The sequence below is a fragment of the Penicillium paradoxum genome (genome assembly GCF_028828445.1).
Source record: "Penicillium paradoxum strain IBT 22861 chromosome Unknown utg000007l_segment0_segment0, whole genome shotgun sequence".
Taxonomy (NCBI): domain Eukaryota; kingdom Fungi; phylum Ascomycota; class Eurotiomycetes; order Eurotiales; family Aspergillaceae; genus Penicillium; species Penicillium paradoxum.
In genome coordinates, this window is record NW_026643185.1 from 5717021 (window position 1) to 5738106 (window position 21086).

General features: G+C 50.5%; 11 protein-coding genes across 11 annotated transcripts; 5 read left to right on the forward strand and 6 right to left on the reverse strand.

Annotated features, from left to right (window-relative positions):
* Nucleotides 1-548: 548 nt before the first annotated feature.
* On the reverse strand, nt 549-2130 carry N7457_009615 (transcription initiation factor IIA large subunit; the record flags this gene model as incomplete). The annotated part of the gene is made up of 4 exons (XM_057180658.1): nt 549-588; nt 640-1595; nt 1861-1962; nt 2113-2130. 4 exons carry the CDS (start codon nt 2128-2130, stop codon nt 549-551), a joined length of 1116 nt encoding a protein of 371 aa, XP_057029044.1.
* Nucleotides 2131-2809: 679 nt separating this feature from the next.
* N7457_009616 (WD40 repeat domain-containing protein) lies at nt 2810-4647 on the reverse strand (the record flags this gene model as incomplete). The annotated part of the gene is made up of 2 exons (XM_057180659.1): nt 2810-3889; nt 3937-4647. The coding sequence occupies 2 exons, from the start codon at nt 4645-4647 to the stop codon at nt 2810-2812; spliced, it is 1791 nt and encodes a 596-aa protein (XP_057029045.1).
* Nucleotides 4648-5286: 639 nt separating this feature from the next.
* N7457_009617 (Kelch motif domain protein) lies at nt 5287-7531 on the forward strand (the record flags this gene model as incomplete). Its single annotated transcript, XM_057180660.1, has 3 exons — nt 5287-5470; nt 5522-5608; nt 5682-7531. The coding sequence occupies 3 exons, from the start codon at nt 5287-5289 to the stop codon at nt 7529-7531; spliced, it is 2121 nt and encodes a 706-aa protein (XP_057029046.1).
* Nucleotides 7532-7982: 451 nt separating this feature from the next.
* N7457_009618 (uncharacterized protein) lies at nt 7983-9632 on the forward strand (the record flags this gene model as incomplete). The annotated part of the gene is made up of 4 exons (XM_057180661.1): nt 7983-8236; nt 8309-8781; nt 8844-9429; nt 9494-9632. 4 exons carry the CDS (start codon nt 7983-7985, stop codon nt 9630-9632), a joined length of 1452 nt encoding a protein of 483 aa, XP_057029047.1.
* A 403-nt stretch (nt 9633-10035) lies between these two features.
* N7457_009619 (uncharacterized protein) lies at nt 10036-10377 on the forward strand (the record flags this gene model as incomplete). Its single annotated transcript, XM_057180662.1, has 1 exon — nt 10036-10377. The coding sequence occupies one exon, from the start codon at nt 10036-10038 to the stop codon at nt 10375-10377; it is 342 nt and encodes a 113-aa protein (XP_057029048.1).
* A 262-nt stretch (nt 10378-10639) lies between these two features.
* N7457_009620 (uncharacterized protein) lies at nt 10640-11164 on the forward strand (the record flags this gene model as incomplete). The annotated part of the gene is made up of 1 exon (XM_057180663.1): nt 10640-11164. One exon carries the CDS (start codon nt 10640-10642, stop codon nt 11162-11164), a length of 525 nt encoding a protein of 174 aa, XP_057029049.1.
* A 453-nt stretch (nt 11165-11617) lies between these two features.
* On the reverse strand, nt 11618-13384 carry N7457_009621 (Zn(II)2Cys6 transcription factor domain-containing protein; the record flags this gene model as incomplete). Its single annotated transcript, XM_057180664.1, has 2 exons — nt 11618-13247; nt 13308-13384. 2 exons carry the CDS (start codon nt 13382-13384, stop codon nt 11618-11620), a joined length of 1707 nt encoding a protein of 568 aa, XP_057029050.1.
* A 312-nt stretch (nt 13385-13696) lies between these two features.
* N7457_009622 (putative MFS allantoate transporter) lies at nt 13697-15412 on the reverse strand (the record flags this gene model as incomplete). Its single annotated transcript, XM_057180665.1, has 4 exons — nt 13697-14736; nt 14804-15088; nt 15148-15178; nt 15239-15412. 4 exons carry the CDS (start codon nt 15410-15412, stop codon nt 13697-13699), a joined length of 1530 nt encoding a protein of 509 aa, XP_057029051.1.
* Nucleotides 15413-15746: 334 nt separating this feature from the next.
* On the forward strand, nt 15747-17785 carry N7457_009623 (amidase family protein; the record flags this gene model as incomplete). Its single annotated transcript, XM_057180666.1, has 2 exons — nt 15747-16612; nt 16663-17785. 2 exons carry the CDS (start codon nt 15747-15749, stop codon nt 17783-17785), a joined length of 1989 nt encoding a protein of 662 aa, XP_057029052.1.
* Nucleotides 17786-17909: 124 nt separating this feature from the next.
* N7457_009624 (Zn(II)2Cys6 transcription factor) lies at nt 17910-19893 on the reverse strand (the record flags this gene model as incomplete). Its single annotated transcript, XM_057180667.1, has 3 exons — nt 17910-18266; nt 18349-18756; nt 18817-19893. The coding sequence occupies 3 exons, from the start codon at nt 19891-19893 to the stop codon at nt 17910-17912; spliced, it is 1842 nt and encodes a 613-aa protein (XP_057029053.1).
* A 313-nt stretch (nt 19894-20206) lies between these two features.
* N7457_009625 (putative DNA repair protein Dds20/Mei5) lies at nt 20207-20992 on the reverse strand (the record flags this gene model as incomplete). Its single annotated transcript, XM_057180668.1, has 1 exon — nt 20207-20992. The coding sequence occupies one exon, from the start codon at nt 20990-20992 to the stop codon at nt 20207-20209; it is 786 nt and encodes a 261-aa protein (XP_057029054.1).
* Nucleotides 20993-21086: the final 94 nt, after the last annotated feature.

Consider the following 21086-nt stretch of genomic DNA (forward strand, 5'->3'; position numbering starts at 1 on the left):
AGATTTGGAGGATCAATCGGGGTTGTAGTACCCCGTAGATGTGTGATATTTTGAATGTCGTGATGGTCTACCCACTTAGACAAGGGCTAGAGTGAATGCAAAGTCTCATGGAACTTGTTCAGAATCATATTCATTCCTTTTGTCTGAACTAGCAAGATCGGTCTTTCAATCTAACACAGAGCCAACTCTAGGGAGTATGGCGGAGGGCAAAGAGAACCATTGAGGGGGAAAAAAGAAGAACCAGACCATCCTTACTTGTAAGCGCCGTGAGCTGTTAGAAGCTCAAAATCAAGAGGGGGAAAAAGAGACAAATAAAACACGAAGAAAGGGCCCGGTAGTTAACCAGGTCGATGTTTGGGTAGTGAAAATCATGAGAAATATTTCGCTTGCACAAGCCGTTTCGAGAGCATGACTGAAAAGACGTAGAGATTTGTTTTCGTTCGTGTCATGAGAAAACACATGATGAGAAAAAAATGTTACAGAACGGGGAAAGAGATGTCGTCAATGGGGAATGGGTTAGGAAATAGGGAGTGATGGTGTCAGGTGCACTACCATTCAAACTCGCCTTGACCCTTGTGGAAGACATATCTAAGAGAATTGGTCAGTATATTTGTAGCAGCATAGGCCGAGAAAGCTTACTCTTTGCCACCAGTGGTCAGGATGCCGTCCTTCAAGGTGCACTTCCACTTGTTCTTCACTCGCTGGACTTTGTCGTATGTGCAAAGCATGACCTGACCCTCCGATTCGTCCGCATCGTGGTCATCAGCGACGAGGTCATCGGGATCATCGAGGTCTGAGTTAATAGCATCTTCGTCTTCTTCCTTGACATCGCCATCTGCACCATCGAACTGGCCAGTGATACGAGGAACAGAGGAAGTTGATTCCGTGGTGGTATTTTGAGTGAGAGGCGCGGTGAGGGCTGCACGCCGCGCGACCTTGGAAGAGGACTCATGTTCAGCCAAGGGACGAAGGAGACCACCGGCCTCATACTGGGACATGCGCTGCTTGAGATGTTCACGAAGAAGTCGGTCACCCTCTCCACTCTCGGCAGCTGCTCTGCGGCGAGCGACCTCCGCCTTCCAGTCGGTCAAAGGGTCGCCTCCACCGTCGGTTTGTCCGGGACCCATATGCGGATAGCTCTGTTCTTGTTTGATCTGTGGCATCTGTCCGTGGGCATTAGGGTGCATTTGCGGATATGCGTGTCCGGCTTGAGCCTGAGCTTGCATTTGGTGAACCGAGTTCGCGGCTGCGGCCCCGTACTTTTGGTGGAGGGCATTCGCAGCACGGTCGCGAGCTGATTGGGGATTAAGTCCATGTGGGGGCATAGGTGAGGTCATTTGTGGCATTCCAGACTGGCCATTGGATCCTGGCTCGGTCTTGATGCGAGGTCCACCCATGTGCAAGGTGTGCGAGGGAGCAGCTTGGGGAATTGACACAGGCGGATGGACATATTGGGGCTGGGGGGTCGGTCGGGGAGCATTGGATGGGACGGTAGCCGTGGGGAGGGGAACAGAATTCTGAGGAGTAGGCTGCTGCGGGGTGGGATCCCATGGGAAATGGGCGACATTCACAGAGGAAAGCTTATGTTGCCAGGTCTGTAGATGTTGTATTAGTAAAGGGACCCAAGTGAAGACAGCCCGAATGAGATAATCAAGTATGATGGGACAGAAGCTTGGCGGTCTAAAAGCGCCTAAGCGGATAATAGCGGCACATATAAAGGAAGACTCATAAGCCCGTGTTCCCCCATAAGCACCGCCTCCCGCACCACCTCGGACCTCCCCGCTTTTGGGAGACCCCCAAGATCATCCACTCCGGACTTGCGACACAAGAACAGAAAGGAAAAGGGAACTTGATACTAACCTCACGCAGATCATGCAGAGTTTGCTGGTCAACACCGCTTTCTTCAAAGTCGACCTGGGAGGCATCACAGACCTCCTGGATGACCTTCTCGAACACCGCACCCTATGAATCAATAAGCGTCAGCTTCCACCTGGGATCAAAGAAAGTTTCAAGGAAATGAATTGAGGAAACCAGCCAGAGATAAAGAATATGAAATATGCGAAGAACTGCAGGGAAGAGACGGGGCGGTACGGAGAGAAGGTTGGGACTCACCACTTGCTGGTTAGACATGATTATCGAGCAATGTCACGCCGATAAGCTGGATGAATGTTTATGCGAAGAGCTCAGAAACCACAGCACCAGGATGACTAGTGAAGTGTATCGGATGGGATAGCTTGGCCAGGATGTAAAGTGTTCCGTCGCAACTATCAAGTTGCCGAAGTGCTAGTCGATCACAGATCACGAGTGACGCAATATCAAGCAGCTTGTGGGTCTGTAGCAGACAACAAAGCAAATAGGAGAAGAAATGCTCTGAAAGATAACTGACGCAAGAGAAAAACTCAGGGAAGCAAGGAACTGCGTTTTGCGATGGGTTGGCGAAGGTGTAAGTTGCGGCTTTGCGGTGGAAATCCCACTGCATCCCGAGAGCTTAGTAATCGGCGACCAAATCCACCTGGGCACCTTTTTCTGTGAGCCAGAAACTTGAAAAGTAATTTCTTAGATCAGGTTCAAATGCAGACGCTCATAAACGAGGGAAATGAATTAAAGCAACCGAAAGAATGGCATTTGTACAATTTGGACATCCAGCTTACGGCAAAATAGATACAGAGAACACCATCCAAACACCAAAATCATCCGAACCAGAAAAGAACCATTACACCGAAATTAATGTCCCAGCCCATCAATGCTTTGAAGATCACCATGAACCCGGGTATCGAACGTAGAAGAGAGAAAAACATGCAAAATCCGCTTAGCGGATGGTCATCGACTTGGTCATTTGAGCCTTGCTGCCGACACCACCCTCACGAGCGGCAGAGGCACTGCTGCCAGCCTTGCGCTCAAAGATCTTCCAGAACTTCAAGCTCTCGTCAGCAGCAGTGGTAGCCAGCATCTGTCCATCAGGGCTGATGGCACTGTGGAGAACACGGGTCTCGTGAGCAGGGATCTCGACGTTGCGGACCAGAGTTGGGTAACTCCAGATGCTGAGAGAGTTATCAGGGAAGCCGCTAGAGCTGACGATCTCGCGATAGTGGTTGCTCCAACGCAGGGAAGTAACTTGGGAGCCAGTGTCAATGCTGTTGGTACGGGCACCGGTGGTGGTATTCCAGAAGTGGATGTGACGATCGTAGGAACCACCACCAGTGGCGAGAAGGTTGGATTGCCAGGGGCACCAGCTGAGGGCCTTCACGGCGGCGCGGTGGTTCGTCTTAGTAAACTTTGGTGCACTCAGAGAGCGGGCATCCCAGATGTTGACCAGGTTGTCGTTTCCACCAGTGGCGAGTTGAGCGCCATCAGCGCGCCATTCAAGGCCACAAACCTCAGAAGTGTGGGAGACGAGCTCAGCGACCTTGTGATCGGCGATGCGAACATCATGATTGAAGACAAGACCACTGCGGGCTCCAGTGGATAGAGTATGCTTGTTCCAGCCCATAACACCAACCCGGGAGTCGTGGCCATACATGCTGCGAAGCTTGGAGCCCTCCTCAACATCCCAAATCTGGACTTCACCAGTGCCCAAGCCAACACCAACATAAGCACCATCGCCGCTCCACTTCACACTGCTCACGTATGTGTCCGGGGACGTTTCCAACAGGCAGTTAACAGAGCCAGACTCAGCAGACCAGACATAGACATTCCGCTCAAGACCAATAGCAACTTGGTTGCCAGAGCTCCAGTCGAGCAAATTAAGATAGTAGTCATCCAAAAGACCTGGAGCATCCAAGACACGCTCTGGGGCAGTCTGAACACGGCGGCGGAACTGTGCGGATGTGGATTTGGCAGAACGGAGGGGACGATTATATTGAGCACGAAGATCGATAGGCTTCGATGACTCGGGGGTGGAGGCTTGAAAGCGAGGATACGAGTGTTCATATTCACCCCACATGCTTCAGCCAGAGATGATTTGTAGGCCACGGCATCGGGAGCCGGGCGGGTATATGTAGAGGGCTCATTGTCATCCAGACCCAAGTTCTCCAAAGCAGCCGTGAGGTCGTCATCCGTACCACGGGCGCCAATGTCGAAGGCACTGGCTGCTGAGGCTAGGACTGATGATCCATCACCACCGCCGCTCTTAGGACGCTGCTTCTCGTCCGGCTTTGCGGCCCCACTGGTTGCTAGACCCTCACTTGCGGTTCGGTTGGGGATGAAACGGTCTCCAGCGTTGTGAGGAATCCGCACAGTAGTCTTGCTGGTACGAGACCGTGTGGGGATCTCTCGGCGGATGTGCTCTTTGGAGGGGGTATTGGCTGTTGTCGCACTTGTACCGGTCAAGGTCCAGTCTGAGACTCCGAGCTCCAAGTGCTTAGGTGACTTGCGGGTTCGAGCAATGTTCGACTTTGGAGAGTCACGGTGGGTTGTACGAGCTGTCTTTGCCATGGACTTGGCAAAGTGGGCAGAGAGATTACCTCCGTATACTGACTTGGTCTGACTGCGGCCACCATCGGACTGGCGGGGAGGGGTGAAGGGTGAGGAGTTGCCGCTTGCACGGGGGTTGGGCGAAGGGCTCAAAGGCATCCGACCTCCAGCTGTCTTGGATGAGAAGAGTCCATGGTGGCTCTTCACCGGAGTAGACGCAGTGACTGAAGCCATAGCGATATAGGGTCAATGTAAATGCAACGGGACCAGCCCCAATAGAAGATGCAACACGAATCGATGTAGAGGTTAATGCGTGATCAACCAAGGGAAAAGTATGCAGACGATTGAGGATAGTAAGAAGCAGAAGGTTAATTGACAGATGAAGGAAGAGAGAAAAGGGGGGGGGGTCAGGAGAACCAGGAATAAATAGAAGGAAGCTGTACTCGTTACCAAAAAAGTATGAGGCTCTCTCCATAGCAACGGTTACCTCAGCTACATGATACGCTAGCGCGCATTAGGACTAGTCTGGACACACCGCGCTTGCCCCTTTTGGGCATGATCAGCTTGGCATTGGTATCATCGCGATTGCCTCATGCAATTGGACGAGAACAAAGAAGGTGCGAGCCTTCCAAGTCTATACAGAATACATAATTCTAGTCACCTCAAAGAGAAAAATGTCATGACCGATTGTGCAGTTGCGGATCCAATTTGAGCCCCCTTTTCGCCACTGGGATGGCGCATCTATCTCCTCTTTCTAACCCCCACCACGTTTCTCTCGCCCAGTTCCACCGAGACCCACCCCGACTTCTCCCTGCCTGGCCGCGATCTTCGAGGCTCTCTGATCCGATATCCCGGCCTACTCCCTCTCTGGCAATGCAGGACGCCTACCTGATGCCAGCCAGCCAGGCCAGCGGTCGCCAGTCAAGTGCGGACTATCGACCAAGCATAAAAAAGGCCCAAGGTCATGTCCCCGCCTGTTTGGTAAATGCCTCGGTGACGTACTGCCGCAATGATCGCATATATGCCTTCGGAGGATTTGACCAGTTTACCGATGAAGGTTGAAATGTCTCTAGCCTATGGTCTTTTGACTGTCGCTAATAACTCCTAGTCTACAATCACGTGCTCAAGTTGGACTTGGAGACTTTACGGTGGGAGCTCGTTGACAACTATGGGGATATCCCCGGAGTTCGCATGGGTATTGATCCTCTCTTCTCATTCGTCCATGTTTCGTGATGAACACTCTAACCGGAAACCTTTTTTTTCAACAGGACACACGGCGACATTATATCAGGGGGACAAGTTGATCGTGTTCGGAGGTGAAAATGAGCATCGCGAGTACCTTTCCGACGTCGTCATCCTTGATTTGAATACTTTCCACTGGACACTCCCTGAGATTCGCGGATCGATCCCGCGTGGCAGAGCCCGTCATGCTGCCGTTATTCATGAAGACAAGCTTTTTATTCTTGGAGGGGTGACAGGTGTGGGTGGGGTCACGGGAGACAAGAATGTAATCCTGGACGACTTGACCTATTTGGATCTACAAACATGGACATGGTCTCGGACATGGAGCTTTACCGCTCGCTTCGATCATACGGCTTGGGTTTGGGGTACACGCCTTTGGATCTTCGGTGGGTTGGGTCCAAACATGGAACGAACGACCGATATATGGTGGCTCGACCTCAAAGGATCTCCATCGCTGGCCGGAAACACTACTCCCAAAGGTAGCGTCAACCCCCTGGCTTGCAATATTTCCACATCTCATCTTCCAGATTCCGCATCTAGCAGCCCTCATCAAATGTCTCCTCGCTCTGGAATCTACGCCGCAAATTCAGGTAGTGTGCAGGTGCGCAACCTGAGTCGACGCAAGCTAGTCGCGCCTGGTGCCATTTCATGCCTCCGGTTTGACTCTGGCGCCCATGTCCCCTCCCTGTTTTCTGGGACTCATTTTCATTCATTTGCCTCTGGTGTCCTACTTGATCTGATTACGCCGTCGGAGACTGTGCGGTCGCATGATTGCAACCTGTCAGCTTTAGAACTCAATTCGCTGCGCTGGCAGCGGCTGGCTGATGGCCAAGAGATATTCCGACCAGGCTACCGATGGCACTACTGTACCATCAATGATGCGGGGACTAAAGCGTGGCTCTTGGGGTGCAGTCTTGATGCCGCGAATGTACCAGGGGGAAGCGACGAGAATCACATGAGCGAAATCCTAACCATTGACCTGGAGAAGTATGGCTTGTTAGGTAACGGCCTGTCGGCAGAAGCTCCGGAGCAAGATGCACCCTGGCCATCTGATCAAATGGGCCCCTCTCAGGTCTCCGGGCTTGGAGCCGACCTAGCCGCCGTTTTTGACAAACCCCCTGAGTCGGGAAGTGGTGCTGATTTTGTCATCACTGCTATTCGTGATGACCATGATGGCTCGGTATCAGAAGACATGGGTGATACGCCACCCGTTTCCCCAACCCAGGCCCAGCCGACCTTCGTGGAAACGAACCCCTGGACCTCGGAGCCTATTCACATCCATCGAATCATTTTGCAGCTTAGGTGGCCACATTTCAAACGCCTGTACTCCGCCCAAATGGCAGAGTACCACACTAAGCGAATGCACATCCCCGAACCTTACTCTGTGGTACGCGCGTTTCTTTACTACCTGTATACTGACAGTATCGCTGGGCATCCAGAGTATTGCTCCAGTGTTATTGATGTGGCCGGTATGCTTGTGATGGCCAATCTTTACGACATGCCAAAACTTCGCCTGCTCTGCGTCAACCGACTAAGTCGAGAGCTTGATGTAGACAATGCAGCTATTGTCTGGGAGCGCGCAGGACGAACCAATGAACACTGGCTGATGCGCCGAGCCGCACAGTTCTGCCTAACATATTGGGGTCGCGTGGTGCGGACAGATGGCTTCAAATCCCTCAGCCACCAGAGTTTGATCCAGCTCTGTGAGGTAGTGGATACAGAAGGTCGCATCATTGCAGGCCCCGAGTTGGAGATGGTTAACTTCGGAGCAGATGGCCTGGAAGACCGAGACAAAGGTTCTCGACCGCGACTGGGATCAACTGCTGACGAGATGTCCGAGGTTGACGCAGACGATGAAGGAATGGAAATCTCATGAATTACACGAATGGGGCACGCATCATATTCCGGAGTTCTTGGCGGTATCTTTTTTTTTTTTTCGCACAGATCATTGCTGTATTAGGTGTTTTGTATTGCATTTGGATTTTTTCCATGTACACCATGTATGCCATGTACAAGTTTTGAATATAGAACCTCTTTTGTTTCCCTGGGGTGCGCGGGCCGTCCAACCCGCTGGCTGTGAGCCCATTCGCCGTTGCGAGTGGAGTGTCTCGACGTTTGTGCCGCGGACTTTACTCCGGATCGCGGAGGTCGTTCCTGTCACGATAAGGAAGCTTCTGAATGTTGTCTCATATTTTTGATTTGGGGATTCAACAAAAAAAAAGGGTTGAAACTACATAAATATCGATGTGCGCTCGAATTCCAAATCTGGTTGGCACAGGTCTTTGACGGCTCTTTCTTTGACCATCTGTGACATTCAATTTCACACCATGGGATCCACCGAACAGTCCACTTTGCCCTCGGATTTTGTCTGGGGCTTCGCGACAGCCGCCTACCAGATTGAGGGAGGTGCCAATGAAGATGGACGCGCCCCGTCAATCTGGGATACGTTCTGCAAGATTCCCGGTAAGATTGCTGGTGGGGGGACTGGAGATGTTGCTTGCGACTCGTATCACCGCACACATCAGGATATCGCTTTGCTGAAGGAATGCGGTGCTTCCGCATACCGATTTTCCCTGTCATGGTTCGTGGTGCTTACATTGAGCCTCAATTGCTCAACCACTGTTTGCTAACATTGGCTTGGCTCCGACTATAGGTCCCGCATTATTCCTCTCGGTGGCCGAAATGATCCCATCAACGAGAAGGGATTGAAGTTCTACCAGAAGTTCGTCGATGACTTGATTGAGGCGGGAATTACGCCCATGATTACTCTGTACCATTGGGATCTCCCGGATGCGCTCGACAAGCGCTATGGTGGACTTCTCAACAAGGAGGAGTTCGTGGCTGATTTTGCGCACTATGCCCGCGTGGTGTTCGAGGCATTCGGATCCAAGGTCAAGTACTGGGTTACCTTCAACGAGCCTTGGTGCAGCAGTGTTCTTGGATACCACAATGGTTCCTTCGCCCCGGGACACACAAGTGATCGCACCAAAAGCCCAGTGGGAGATAGCTCGACTGAGCCCTGGATTGTTGGTCACAGTCTGTTGGTCGCTCACGGAGCTGCAGTGAAGATCTACCGTGAGGAATTCAAAGCAAGAGACGGTGGTGAGATTGGCATCACTCTCAATGGTATGTTAAAATCGCTTCCACATAGCAAATTTGGCGTTTGCTAATCGGGTTATGTTATCAAGGCGACTGGGCTGAACCCTGGGATCCGGAAAACCCGGCCGACGTGGAAGCCTGTGACCGCAAGATTGAGTTCGCTATCTCATGGTTCGCCGACCCGATCTACCACGGCAAATACCCAGATAGTATGATCAAGCAGCTCGGGGACCGCTTGCCAACCTGGACACCAGAGGACATCGCTCTGGTCCAAGGTAGCAACGACTTCTACGGCATGAACCACTACTGTGCGAACTTCATCCGCGCCAAGACCGGGGAGCCAGAGCTCAACGACATCGCGGGCAACTTGGAGCTTCTGCTCGAAGACAAGAACGGCGTCAGTGTCGGGCCTGTCACACAATCGCCCTGGCTGCGACCATCTGCTATCGGATTCCGCAAACTGCTCAAGTGGCTCAGCGAGCGCTATGGCTATCCCAAGATCTATGTCACAGAGAACGGAACCAGTCTTCTGGGTGAGAACGATATGCCCCTCGAACAATTGCTCGACGATGAGTTCCGCGTGCAATATTTCCGTGACTACATCGGTGCTATGGCTGATGCGTATACCCTCGATGGTGTCAACGTGCGGGCGTACATGGCCTGGAGTCTTCTGGAGTATGTTTGACCCTCAACCCTTTGATGTTTTGATGTAGTGTGAGACTAACATGTTTAATCATAGCAACTTTGAATGGGCTGAGGGCTATGAGACCCGCTTCGGTGTTACCTTTGTCGACTATGAGAACGGCCAGAAGAGAATCCCGAAGAAGAGCGCCAAGGAGATTGGCAATATCTTCAACCGGTTGATCGAGAAGGCCTAGGATAGGCGCAGTAATGATGAATTCTTGTTGGTGAGCTCCAGCAATTGCTATGATACTAGTACGAAGTTTTTTGAATGCACATGATATTTGATTTTCCTATTACAATGAGAACCCTGTAGATCAGTATGCAACCTATTGAATATTTCCACCCCTTGTTCGAAGGAGAGGATAATTGGCGACATCATTATAACCAGCTTTTAAAGGAAAATAGCCATTCGACGGTAGGACAGACTGTTCTAGTATGTGGGAACTATGTTCTCTATCTATCCATACACGACGTACGGTCTGCTCTCATCGGATTTCTTATTCTACCATCAGGTGTGAGTGCAAATTACGATGGCTAATCAGAAAAAGCCACATGTCTTTCGGGTGATAGGCCTGCTGAGGGAACCGTGTGATCCTGATGGGAATCCCAGAAGGCCTCGGCCGCGCCGATAGTGATGGGCTTCAGTTTGAAGATACAGTGGCGCCGTTGATCAGCTATTCTCTTGTTCGGGTTCAAATTGCAACAGCGACATTTGACATGCACCCACTAGTACAGTTATCGGTCCGGACATGGCTAGGGATCCACCTCGAGCTGGCACGGTGGCAAGAAAGGTCGCCAGCCATCATGGCACAGATATTTCCCGATGGACGGTACGAGACCTGGATCGAATGCCAAGTGCTGCTTCTGCATGCGAAAGAGGTGGTCAAGTCGATATCTGACGAGCATAAAGATGATCCACTGCGCCACTATTTCTACTAGGTGCGGAGGGTATTTACTGCTTCAAGGAACATAGGAAGAGGCGGAAGTGATGCGTCGACTGGCGTTAGAAGCATGTGAGAAGGTGCTTGGACACGAGCATCCTCATACGCTGACCAGCTTCAAGAACCTTGAACAACCGAAACATATTTATGCAGGAAGGCGATGCCCGGGGGCTAAGTAAATCCGCATCCGAATGAGATATCCTCCGATTCTTGGGAAGGCAGTATTCCATTTCTTATTCAGATCAAAAAAAATCATAAACATGAACGTATCAGAAATTTCAGATCAACTTGCGTCCTCGCCCAAGAGATTCCCAGATTGCTGTCTGGGTATCTCCAGCACTTTAATAACCCACATCACCGCGCTCCTCCCAAAGCAACCGGGATTCACCATCTCGATCGGCAGCGGATCTGGTCTGGTGGAGGCTTTAATTTCGCACTGCGACAAAGATGTCACAGTGGCTGGAGTCGAGGTGGACTCAACTATCAATCGGTACATTGCCGAAGAAGATATGAACGTCGTGAGCGGAGGTTGGGGCCTTTGCTCTGCTGCCCAACAGGCTGCGGCGTGGATGTTTGTCTACCCACGCGACCCCAAGCTCATCACCAAATACCTTGATACGTATGGTGATCGCAATGTGGATTTGGTTGTCTGGCTCGGGCCTCGGGTGGACTGGCCGGATTATGAGCCGCGATTTTGTCAATCTCCATTCTCTGAATTGAGCTTTTCAGATGATATCGGATTAACACCGTATGAGGTTTTGGTTGTTGCTAGGCGGCCATGCTGATATGAATTCCTCGAAGTTTGACCCTTGTCTGGAATACATCGTCCTTGGAAGTATCGTGTCACACACTCTGAGTGCATTGGACAGTCTTTCGCTTCGCTGTGAGGTGTTTCTTTCGAGTTCATTCGACTGATTCGACAAATTTGCCAAGACCACAACCATAATCGCTGGAGATTGATTGCACTGAACCAACGTGTTGCATCTTGCGCCCGGATTTGAGGACCTGATCAAGGGATTGATCGCTGAGGGGAATCTGGACCAAGACAACTGCAGACGAGCAGCGTCCAGGATCAAAATGAACTTTTGACTATAACCCGGATAACATGTTCATTGAGCGCTCGATCACCCGAAGAGTCTCATCCGAACTAAGATTGAGCTCGGATGGCAGATCTGTGCAATGCCAAAGTAACGAGATCTCCCGACTTTTCTGTCGGCTCAGCAAATCAAAAACGTTAATCAGAATTCCATGGGCGCACATTCATATACCGTTTCCCACGTGCCAGTCAAAGAGTTACGACGAAGCCTTCGGGTTGACACAAATAGTTGATCTGGACCGCGATTCCATTTAGTAACATCCTCTTCAGAAACATCGTACGGGATGCCGTCCCGGAGTCGGAAGACACCGGCCCTGTATATGCGAGCCTCTTCGGGGATGACAGTTGAAAGCTGTATGGGTTCTTCATTTTGGTTATTAGAGAGCAACGTATTTCTAGAGCAGATAGCTCCAGCGTCCTTGGGGGCATGATTTTGATCCATTATTGGAACCAGCGTGGAGGCGTAACTTTCCTCTAAAGCCATGAGATGCCCTGCTAAGGCAATGCCAGGCGGACATTTATAAAACCCCTGTACTGGCGGTGCTTGTTGCAGTAGCTGTAATGCTCTTCGTCGCAAGATAGGGTGGCGACATTTTGTGGCAGTCAAGTACAACGGGAGCCCGACACCCATCTCAAAGGTGAAGGGCGACGGTGCGCCATTCGGTCTGAGCAACGTGTTCAGAACGAGGATAGAATTATCAATGATGCATCTAAAATCGAGCAAATAAGCATCGTATATTGTTTCGTGCTGGGTCAGACTGCACGCGACAAAAATCGATGCAGCTGCGTGATACACGAGCAGAGTGGGTTCTGTATATGCGAGATGTGATGGATTCTGGCAAAGAGTTGTGCAAAGCTCGGTATATGCGTGTAGCCAGTTTGCAAGTCGAGATTTCAAATCGTTTTGTCGAATGAGGAACTCTTGGCTCACATTCGCCTCCCCGCCCACAGCTTCGAGATGCAATTCTGCTTCTCGTTGGAAGAGCATGCCTTCTGCGGCTAGCGTAATAATTCCCTGGCGAGCAGGTGCAAGAGAAGTAAATTTGTTCTCCTTCCCTTCTGTGAACGAAAAAAGATCGCTCGCTTGAGTGCCAGATATTGCAAGAGCAATGGTATTCAGGCGCAAGAATATAGGGATGATCGTATCCTCCAGGAGAGCTGCCTTAGTAGCCGAAACGGCTGCTAGATTGATTTTCATGCGCAGGTCCGGAATAAGAGTGAAACCCTGTCGAAGGAGTTGTAAAGCCTCTTCCACGCGTCCCTGGATTGCTTCTACGCAGATGAACATCACACAGCTGATCAGTGCAACGTAGGGATCAGCCCTACCGTGCTCAATTTGAGAGTGGATGGTAGAGATAGAGCGCGAGTACCAACCCAATGCGTCTTTCTGAGTCTGGTTGAGCGCGTGGGATCTTTTCTGTCCGAGCCTCAAGAAGGTAAAATCCAACGATTGATCGGGATACTCAAACAACGTGCTTATGGTGATGATGGCATCCCACACGGCAGGTTCAGTACGACATATCTGCGGGACAACACTAGTCCAGAAATCAATATTCATTCCCCCGGAAAGATACTGCGCCGCATGTTGAAAGTAATATTCGAATGCGCGACGCTCTCGCCTTGCCGAATTCGGCGAAGAGGACAGCGTTGGGATTAGAGACTGCGGGGGGGATGGCGTGGAGATCGCACCACTCTCGTAGTCACATTTGCGCCCAGTGCTCGTGCATCGGAGACAACTGGGCTTTTCCTCTCCGCATTTGACTTTCCGGATTCTGTTGAAATGGTCAGGATCTTGATTCTTGACACCTTGACTCTTGAGTAGTGGGACTTACTTGCAGGTTGTACACCCAGACCGACTCTTCATTGCCCCAATGCGGCCTCTAGCAGGAGGAGATTGTTTCTTTGCCATGATGGACATAATCTCAATTCAACTTTTCGTGTTACTGAGGCCGGGAACTTGTTGGCCATTGGGGGCTGAAACGACAAGGCTGTGTGTGCAAGGCCCTAGTGTCGATGCCTGCGAGAACGGGCATCAAATCTGAGACATGCATAACAGAGCTGATCACTTAGCGATATCAAGACTTATTAAGTCGTACTTCGGTTAGTCTGCCTCGTTTGTATTTATTTCTAGCTGGAGATGTACGAGCAAAGTGATCCTACAAATCTAAAAGCAAAAAAGGCTACGGCCTTATATATTATAATCATAAGCCCGAGTTCAAACTCAAAGCGCATATCTAAAGTGCTTGGACTGCATATCGGTCATATCCTTGAAACCATCCAAGATAGCCTGAGAGGTGATATCACCCTGAACATCTTCAGCATCTTCCGCAGTCAATGCAGCATCCCTGCGCGCATTTTCCCATTTCATAGATACGTAGCTTGCAATCGCTAGAACAATGATACCCGCATAGCAGATGAGCAAGCCCAGAAGGCCTGAGAAATAGCGCGGGGCTTCGTTCGCGAAGAATATATTAGCACCCGCAACATTACCGGCTGCATACATTGAGAACCAAAGACCATTGGCGACAGCACGTTTCGTGTGGCCGGCAACGTTCGTCGCAAGCAGATTCCACGATATGATCACGGGAGCACCGACGAGGTACTGCAGCCAGGTACAGCCAACCAGAGTCCAGGGGTGGTCGAGACTCGTAAAGCGAATACCCAGAAGACCGCCAAAGGGGATCAGACAGACGACCCCGAGAATGATACACCGGGTATCTTTAATGTACGTGGCGATGAGACCGCAGATTGGAACGACCACAGCTTCGATTGCGCCCGTCGGAAGTTGGAGAAGTGTAGTGTAGATTCCGCTGAAGCCAAAGCCTTTAATCAAGGCCGATGCGAAATTCGAGGAGCCGCCGTTGATGACACCGCATGCGATTCCGATTGCAGCGTAGCAGAGAACCCTAAAATCGTACAGAATTTCCAATGCCTGGCGTGGTTTGATTTCTCGGGTCTTGACGCCGATCATGTTCTCCGCGACCCGCTGCACAGCTACCACGCGCTGTCGGTGAGTTAGGAAGCGGGCAGTGCTAGGTGAATCGGGCATGAGCCAGAGGAATAAACAACCGGCAGCGAAGTTGAGGAGTCCGATTGTCAAGAAAATTAATTGCCAGCTGCGAAGGGCAGTATTGTGTGAATGTCCGAGGCCAAATCCAAGTAGTGCTCCTACCATCGTGGCCATGCCGTTTGCACTGAGCCAAACTGCCATGCGCAAGGGCTGTTCGGAGCGTTTGTAGAACATCGATGTGAGGCTCATCACTAGTTAAGGAGAAGTATGTTAGGGTCATTTTCGTGCATTTTAGACTGTATGCCATAGAATACTCACTGCAGGGACTGACTCCGGCTTCAGCCATACCCAAAAGGAATCTCAACACGAGCATTCCTGAGTAGTTCTTCGCTCCAACATGAGCTACGATAAGTACACTCCAGATCAGGAGCATGCAACCCATATATTTAGCGATCGGCAGTCGTTGAATCAAGAGGTTGGATGGGAGGGCCCAGAAGAGATAGCCGAAATTGAAAATAGCAGCAACCCATGAATATCGTTGACCTTCGAGACCGAGATCCGGAATCAAGGAATATGCCGATGCATAATTGAGCGATAGCTTGTCTGGCAATCCCAAGTTTGTTAGGATAGAATGGTTATAGGAAATGCCCGATATCACATACCGAGGAATTGAATGACATAGGTCAAGTAGAGCTAGAGCACCCAAAGTCAGAAGGGAATGATCTTCATGAAGACGTCAGAGCGACTACTGACCATCGGCATAATCCTCCAGTCAAGAATCTTCAACAATGCGGCGCCCTCAGTCTCCAGCTCCTCGGCAGTCAGCTGCTCAGCCTCCAGATACAAGTTGACGCCGATATCGTGAGTCCCGCCGAGTGCAACATCCTTCTCCACAGTGGATTCGTGATCCACCTTGGTGTGTTCCATTTTCCACGGTGTTTGTAGGTAAGGTCAAGTTGCAAAGAGGCCAGGGATTCCCCGCGCCGGGCTTATTATAAGAACACACAGCGACAAAGCTATCGCCTGCCAAGGAGATAAGCACCGCAGTGTCATTATCTCTCTGGATGTTTGGAGATAGCGGACTTGAGTCCGACAAAGTGTGGGGGAAGAGATAGCTATCCCGCTAGCGGACAACAGTCCGCCGTCTCCACGTTTACGGGGTATGGAGGCCAAGCATATATGGGCTACAAGGCTATCTGCAGATTTGCCTCTCAATCGCATTGCAAAACGCGATAAGACAGACACACCCTCAATCATCAACATGGCTCAGGAAGAAACCCAGAATTTGTCGTTGTTGGACGCCAGTATTTCCGAGCTCCAAGCCGCTCTTTGTTCAGGATCGCTCTCTAGCGTGGGCTTGGTCTCCAGATACCTACGACGAATCAGCATCTACGACGCAAATGGTCCAAAACTATCCGCCATACCAATCATCAACCCCTGCGCCCTCGATGAGGCAGCCGCCTCCGATGCCCGGCGTGCAGCCGGTCTACCGCCTCGTCCATTGGAAGGTATCCCCTACCTAGCAAAAGATAGCATCAAAGTCAAGGGCATGATCGTTGCGAGCGGATCGCCTGCATTTGAAACACTTATCGCCAACGAAGATGCTGCGTGCGTCCAACTACTCCGCGAGGCCGGCGCCGTGCTTCTGGGCCGCACGAACATGCCCGCCATGGCGTACGGCGGCATGCAGCGGGGATGCTATGGGCGGGCTGAAAGCCCGTATAACAGTGCATTTCTAGCTGCAGCGTACGCGTCCGGATCATCGAATGGATCGGCCGTCGCGACGACTGCCAACTTCTGTGCTTTTTCTCTGGGCAGCGAGACTGTTTCTTCGGGTCGCTCGCCGGCATCCAATAATGCCATTGTTGCATACACGCCTTCCAAGGGTCTTCTACCCCTTCGTGGTGTCTGGCCACTCTATTTGACCTGTGATGTTTTAGTACCACATACCAGGACTATGGCGGACATGTTCCATGTTCTCGATGTCTTGGCCGTTTCGGATAAAACTCCAACAGGAGATTTCTACCAGGAACAGAAACTTGTATCCTTGCCTTCGGTCAATGCACTCCGACCGCAGTCTTTTTGTCACTACAAGATGGTACATCATTACGTGGGAAGCGCATCGGGGTACCATCAATGTACATAGGAGGTGATGACTCTTCGCTATCCCCAATTAGCAGAGTCAACACCCGACCCTCCGTAATCAAGCTCTGGCAGCGTGCCAGAAAAGTCCTTGAATCCTGCGGCGCGGAAGTAATCGAAACCGACTTCCCGCTCGTGACAACCTACGAATCGAACACAGACAAGGGACAGCTCGTTACCGTCGCAGGGCTCCCAGAAGGCTGGTCTGCACTGGAGCGATGCGAGCTGGTCGCGCACATCTGGGATGATTTCTTAGTCAACAACGGCCAAGAAGGTCTTAACACTCTTTCTCAAGTTGACCCAACTACTATCTTCCCACTCGCTCCAGGGTCATTAAAGGGCGCGCCTGATGCAGCTAATGCGCTGCGGTGGGACGAGATGGTCCAATATCCGCACCGGAGAGCTGCGTCTATCTTTGACGTTCCGGGTATTCAACGGGGAATTCAAGCTCTTGAGAATGCGCGAAAGGAGACCCTTGAGGACTGGATGGATGGCCTTGGGCTTGACGCTGTGGTCTTTCCGGCTAACGGTGATATCGGAGCTGCTAACGCGGACTGCGATGAGACAGCTTCGCGCTTTGCGTGGAGTAATGGCGTCAAGTACTCGAATGGTAACAGACCCATTCGTCATCTTGGTGTGCCGACTATTTCTGTGCCCATGGGTATCATGGAAGATACTGGGGTTCCGGTAAATCTTACTTTCGCTGGTAAGGCGTATGATGATAACAGTCTGCTAAAGTATGGCTTTGCCTTTGAGGAGGCGATGAAGGGTCGTGTTAAGCCACCACTTGTGCCCGCTCTTGACTCTGATCATATCACAGTCGACAAACATGTTCGATCATGGACTTCTCGATCGACTGTTGAATTGGTGGTGGAAGCTCAAGTGAAGGGAACTCGAGGCTCCAACTTCGTGCTTCAGGTTCGGGGATCGGTCGTACCCAAAGATGCCCAATTGGAGACTTTGGAATGCTATATTAACGGTCAGCCCTTCCAGCCGATCATAGCGGGGAATAGGTGGACCATCGTTGCTTCATATCCCGTATCAGACCGTGATCAAAGCTGGGAGAGATGGTCCAGTCCTGCCTTAAAACAGACTATCGTGATTATCACAGCTCATACAAAAGCCGGCTCAACAGCAGGAAAGATGATCCTGCTTTAATCTCACCAGTGTCTTCATCAGTTAAGATATGGCTCCATTCTATCATCCGTGTATATACTACGTGTTCAAAATTACAATGCTGCCATGTGTATATTATCTTCAAGTTATCTTTTCAAAAGTCCTACTATATACTCCCTCCATACATCATATCTTCAATCATCCCCAGGACAGCTCGATGCAAATAATTCTTCTTCAACTGCTCTAAGTGCAGCTTTGCATCTTCCAGAAACAGCGGAGCACCATTTCCAATGCCAAACGTCCCAGTATTCCACATAATCTTCTGATGTAGGAATTCAAGCACATTCTTGTACGGCATCGCATCTTTCCACCGGTCAACAAACCCAGCCAGATTCGCCGCACACGTGGCAACGCCTTGTTGGGTATTCTGTCTAATCCGCTGTTGATCTCTAATATCGGTCATAGGTGTTGTCGCCCAGACAATGTAGAGCATCATGATTCCTGCTCGAAATTGAAACACAAGCTGATAGTAGAAAGTGGTCAGTCACTGATAAAAACCACAAGGACTCACTTCTTCGCAATCAGAACAGAGTCCGGATACTTACTGCAGACCACGTATAACACATTACATGTCCTTCTTCCTGCAACAACCGGAAGTTATGGCAGGCCTCCGCAATTGTCGCGAGAATATCTTCCGTCCCATCCATCTCTATAAAGTCTTGCTTTTCTTCAATCAAAATCAACAGACTGTAGACATACAGCTTTCGCATCCATATAGGATGGAGATAGCCATATTGGTCATTATCTGATTCATAACTTGGAATCTCTTGTCGCCACCTATCCAAAGCGGACTTGAATAAAGAGCTGTAGCTTTTGCCATATCTGGAAGGGTTTTGGGACCGGTTTTCTCGCGATCTTCTGATATTGGCTTGAATTTTGCGCAACCGGAACAGGTGACTTATAGCAGGGTTCGTACTGAGTGTTGGTTGGAGGGTATCTCCCAGAGTACACATCTATGTTTCATGATTAGTGATTGTGGACAGTTGAATAAGATATAGTGGGAAATGGCTCACATCATCGTCAATGACCTTGTAAGCAGCTGATACTGGCCTATCCCACCCCGAGACAATGATTTCATTGAGCATGTAGCAAGTGATGAACATATTCTCCGACAAAACTTCTCCAGATTCAGTCATCGACCCATTGTCACGACATATCGACACATGCTTCCGGATCTCTGTCATTGCAGCTGTGCAGAAAGGTACCACAGAAGAAACGCTTGTTGTGATTTCCTCGGAAGAGGGGGAATGCATCGCATAGAGTATCATAAACAGCGAAGCTTGAATTTGGAGTACCATGGATGAATGCGCAACAACATATGGATAGTATCTCATGGCAGAGGTATAGAACTCCTTTGCCCGGACCGAGTGCGAGGAGTCCCGCTGTATGATATTGCACAGCAATGCACCAATGGCATATACCATCTGCAGAAAGAAGGCCTTCCATTCATCTTGTCCATCTAGGATCGGTTCGGCATACCATGATCTCCAAGCTACTTCGTTCAAAAAGGGCCATTCGCGATGAGTGACGGAGAAGTAAGCGTTTGTATAGAGCTCTTTAAGCCACGGGGAATCGTCGCCGGTCAGAGGAATTGAAAGTGACATGTCCATCCATGGAAATTCGAAGGTTGTTTCGGGAAATAACGAAAATGAGTCATGCGAGAAGGATGATAAAGGTGTTCGTGGAGATCTTTGACTCGGATTTTGCAGCCCAGGTAAGAGCATAAGAGAATTGTGATCATCTATTCCGCTCCTTGTATTTTGGTCCACGATCAGGGGCCTCGAACTGTTGCGTGGGTCATTGTACTGGTCTGCGTCTTCGAAATCGGTCTGCACACCGACGTCACAAGTTTCGGTCACCGTTTCAGCGGTGCTGGACCGACGCCCCAGGTCCGCAACTCGCTTTTCAAGTTGTTTCAAGTACTCCAGCGGGATTGTGATGGTATCGCCTGATTTCCGAGACCGAGCGGGCAAGCATTCAGCTCCTTTGCGACGACACTCGCCGCATGAGGGTTTCGCATGGTCACATTTCCGTTTGTGTTGGAAACAGCGAGCGCAGGCTATATCTCTATGCTTCAGAGGGCGCGACATGCAGCAATTGGTGTACTTTGATGTATGGAGTGGGAGGAAATGCGGGGAATCGGCGATAACGGAGCTGGTCCCTATCCACTTATTAACGACTGGAAGGGGAAGGTCGACGCGAAGATAAGCATTCCTTTGAACTATAGCGTATAATGTTGTTATAGATATCTCATTGGAGCATCGTCAATCGTAAATAAGAGCCCATAGTCACATAGTTGGTCATAACATTCATCATCCTCAGATAATGAACCCTCGCCAAGTCAAACACCCGGCAGCGAAGATCAGCCTTTGATCCACTTCTGAGCCTCAGTATCATATCCAATCAATTTAGGATCAACATGCAGACTCTTAAGCATAAACTCCATCGTGAACTCCTAAGCAAGATCAGTAACCAGAACCCCAGCAGCCTCACAGCACCTACCTCATCTTGACCATCCCCCAATTCTTCCTTGGTAAGATTCTTCCCGTTTTGTAGGTCATCAATAGCATCTTCTACATGGGAATAATCAATCTCCCCTTCATCCTCATCAACATGCTCCCGCTCATGCTCCTCTTCATCAAAGTCCCACCGAGTCGCATCGCGCTTCGAGCGCTCTTTCCAAGCCGCCAGTCCTCCCATGCGAGAAACTCTCTCTTTAGCGCCAGTAAACACCTCATCAGCTGCTTCTTGGCTGACAAGACGCCATTTGGTGATGAGGGCTTGTAGTTCGATGTCTTTGGTCGAGGACTCGAGATTCAAGGCCTGAGTTGCTGTTTCGAGCTTGGTACGAAGTGAGTCAACTTGTGACTGCAGGCCTCGTTGCTGCTTTTCCAGTTCCAGTACCTCTGGGTCGGGACGCTCGATTGGGACTGGGAAGTAGAGCCTGCGTTTGCGCTTGGGCAGCACTGGAGTTGTTGTTGGGTTGGATGAGTCCGAGATCAGGCGAGATTCTACAGGTATGGTAGTACTCGCTGGGACTTGCATCTCTTTGGGGGTATTAGGTGCGGCAGTTGTAGATGGTACGTCATCAGTGGTTGTGGGCGCAGGCCTGCGTAATGGAGACTTGAATGGCTTTGATAGCGCAGTGGCTGCATCAGTGCGACGACGTTTGCTAAACGGTTGGTCCATGGTGCATCGATTAAATGGAGTCTTCGAAAATTGATAGGTTTACCAAAGAGAGAGAGAAAAAGAGAGAGGAACCTCGAAAAATTGGAGAATGCGG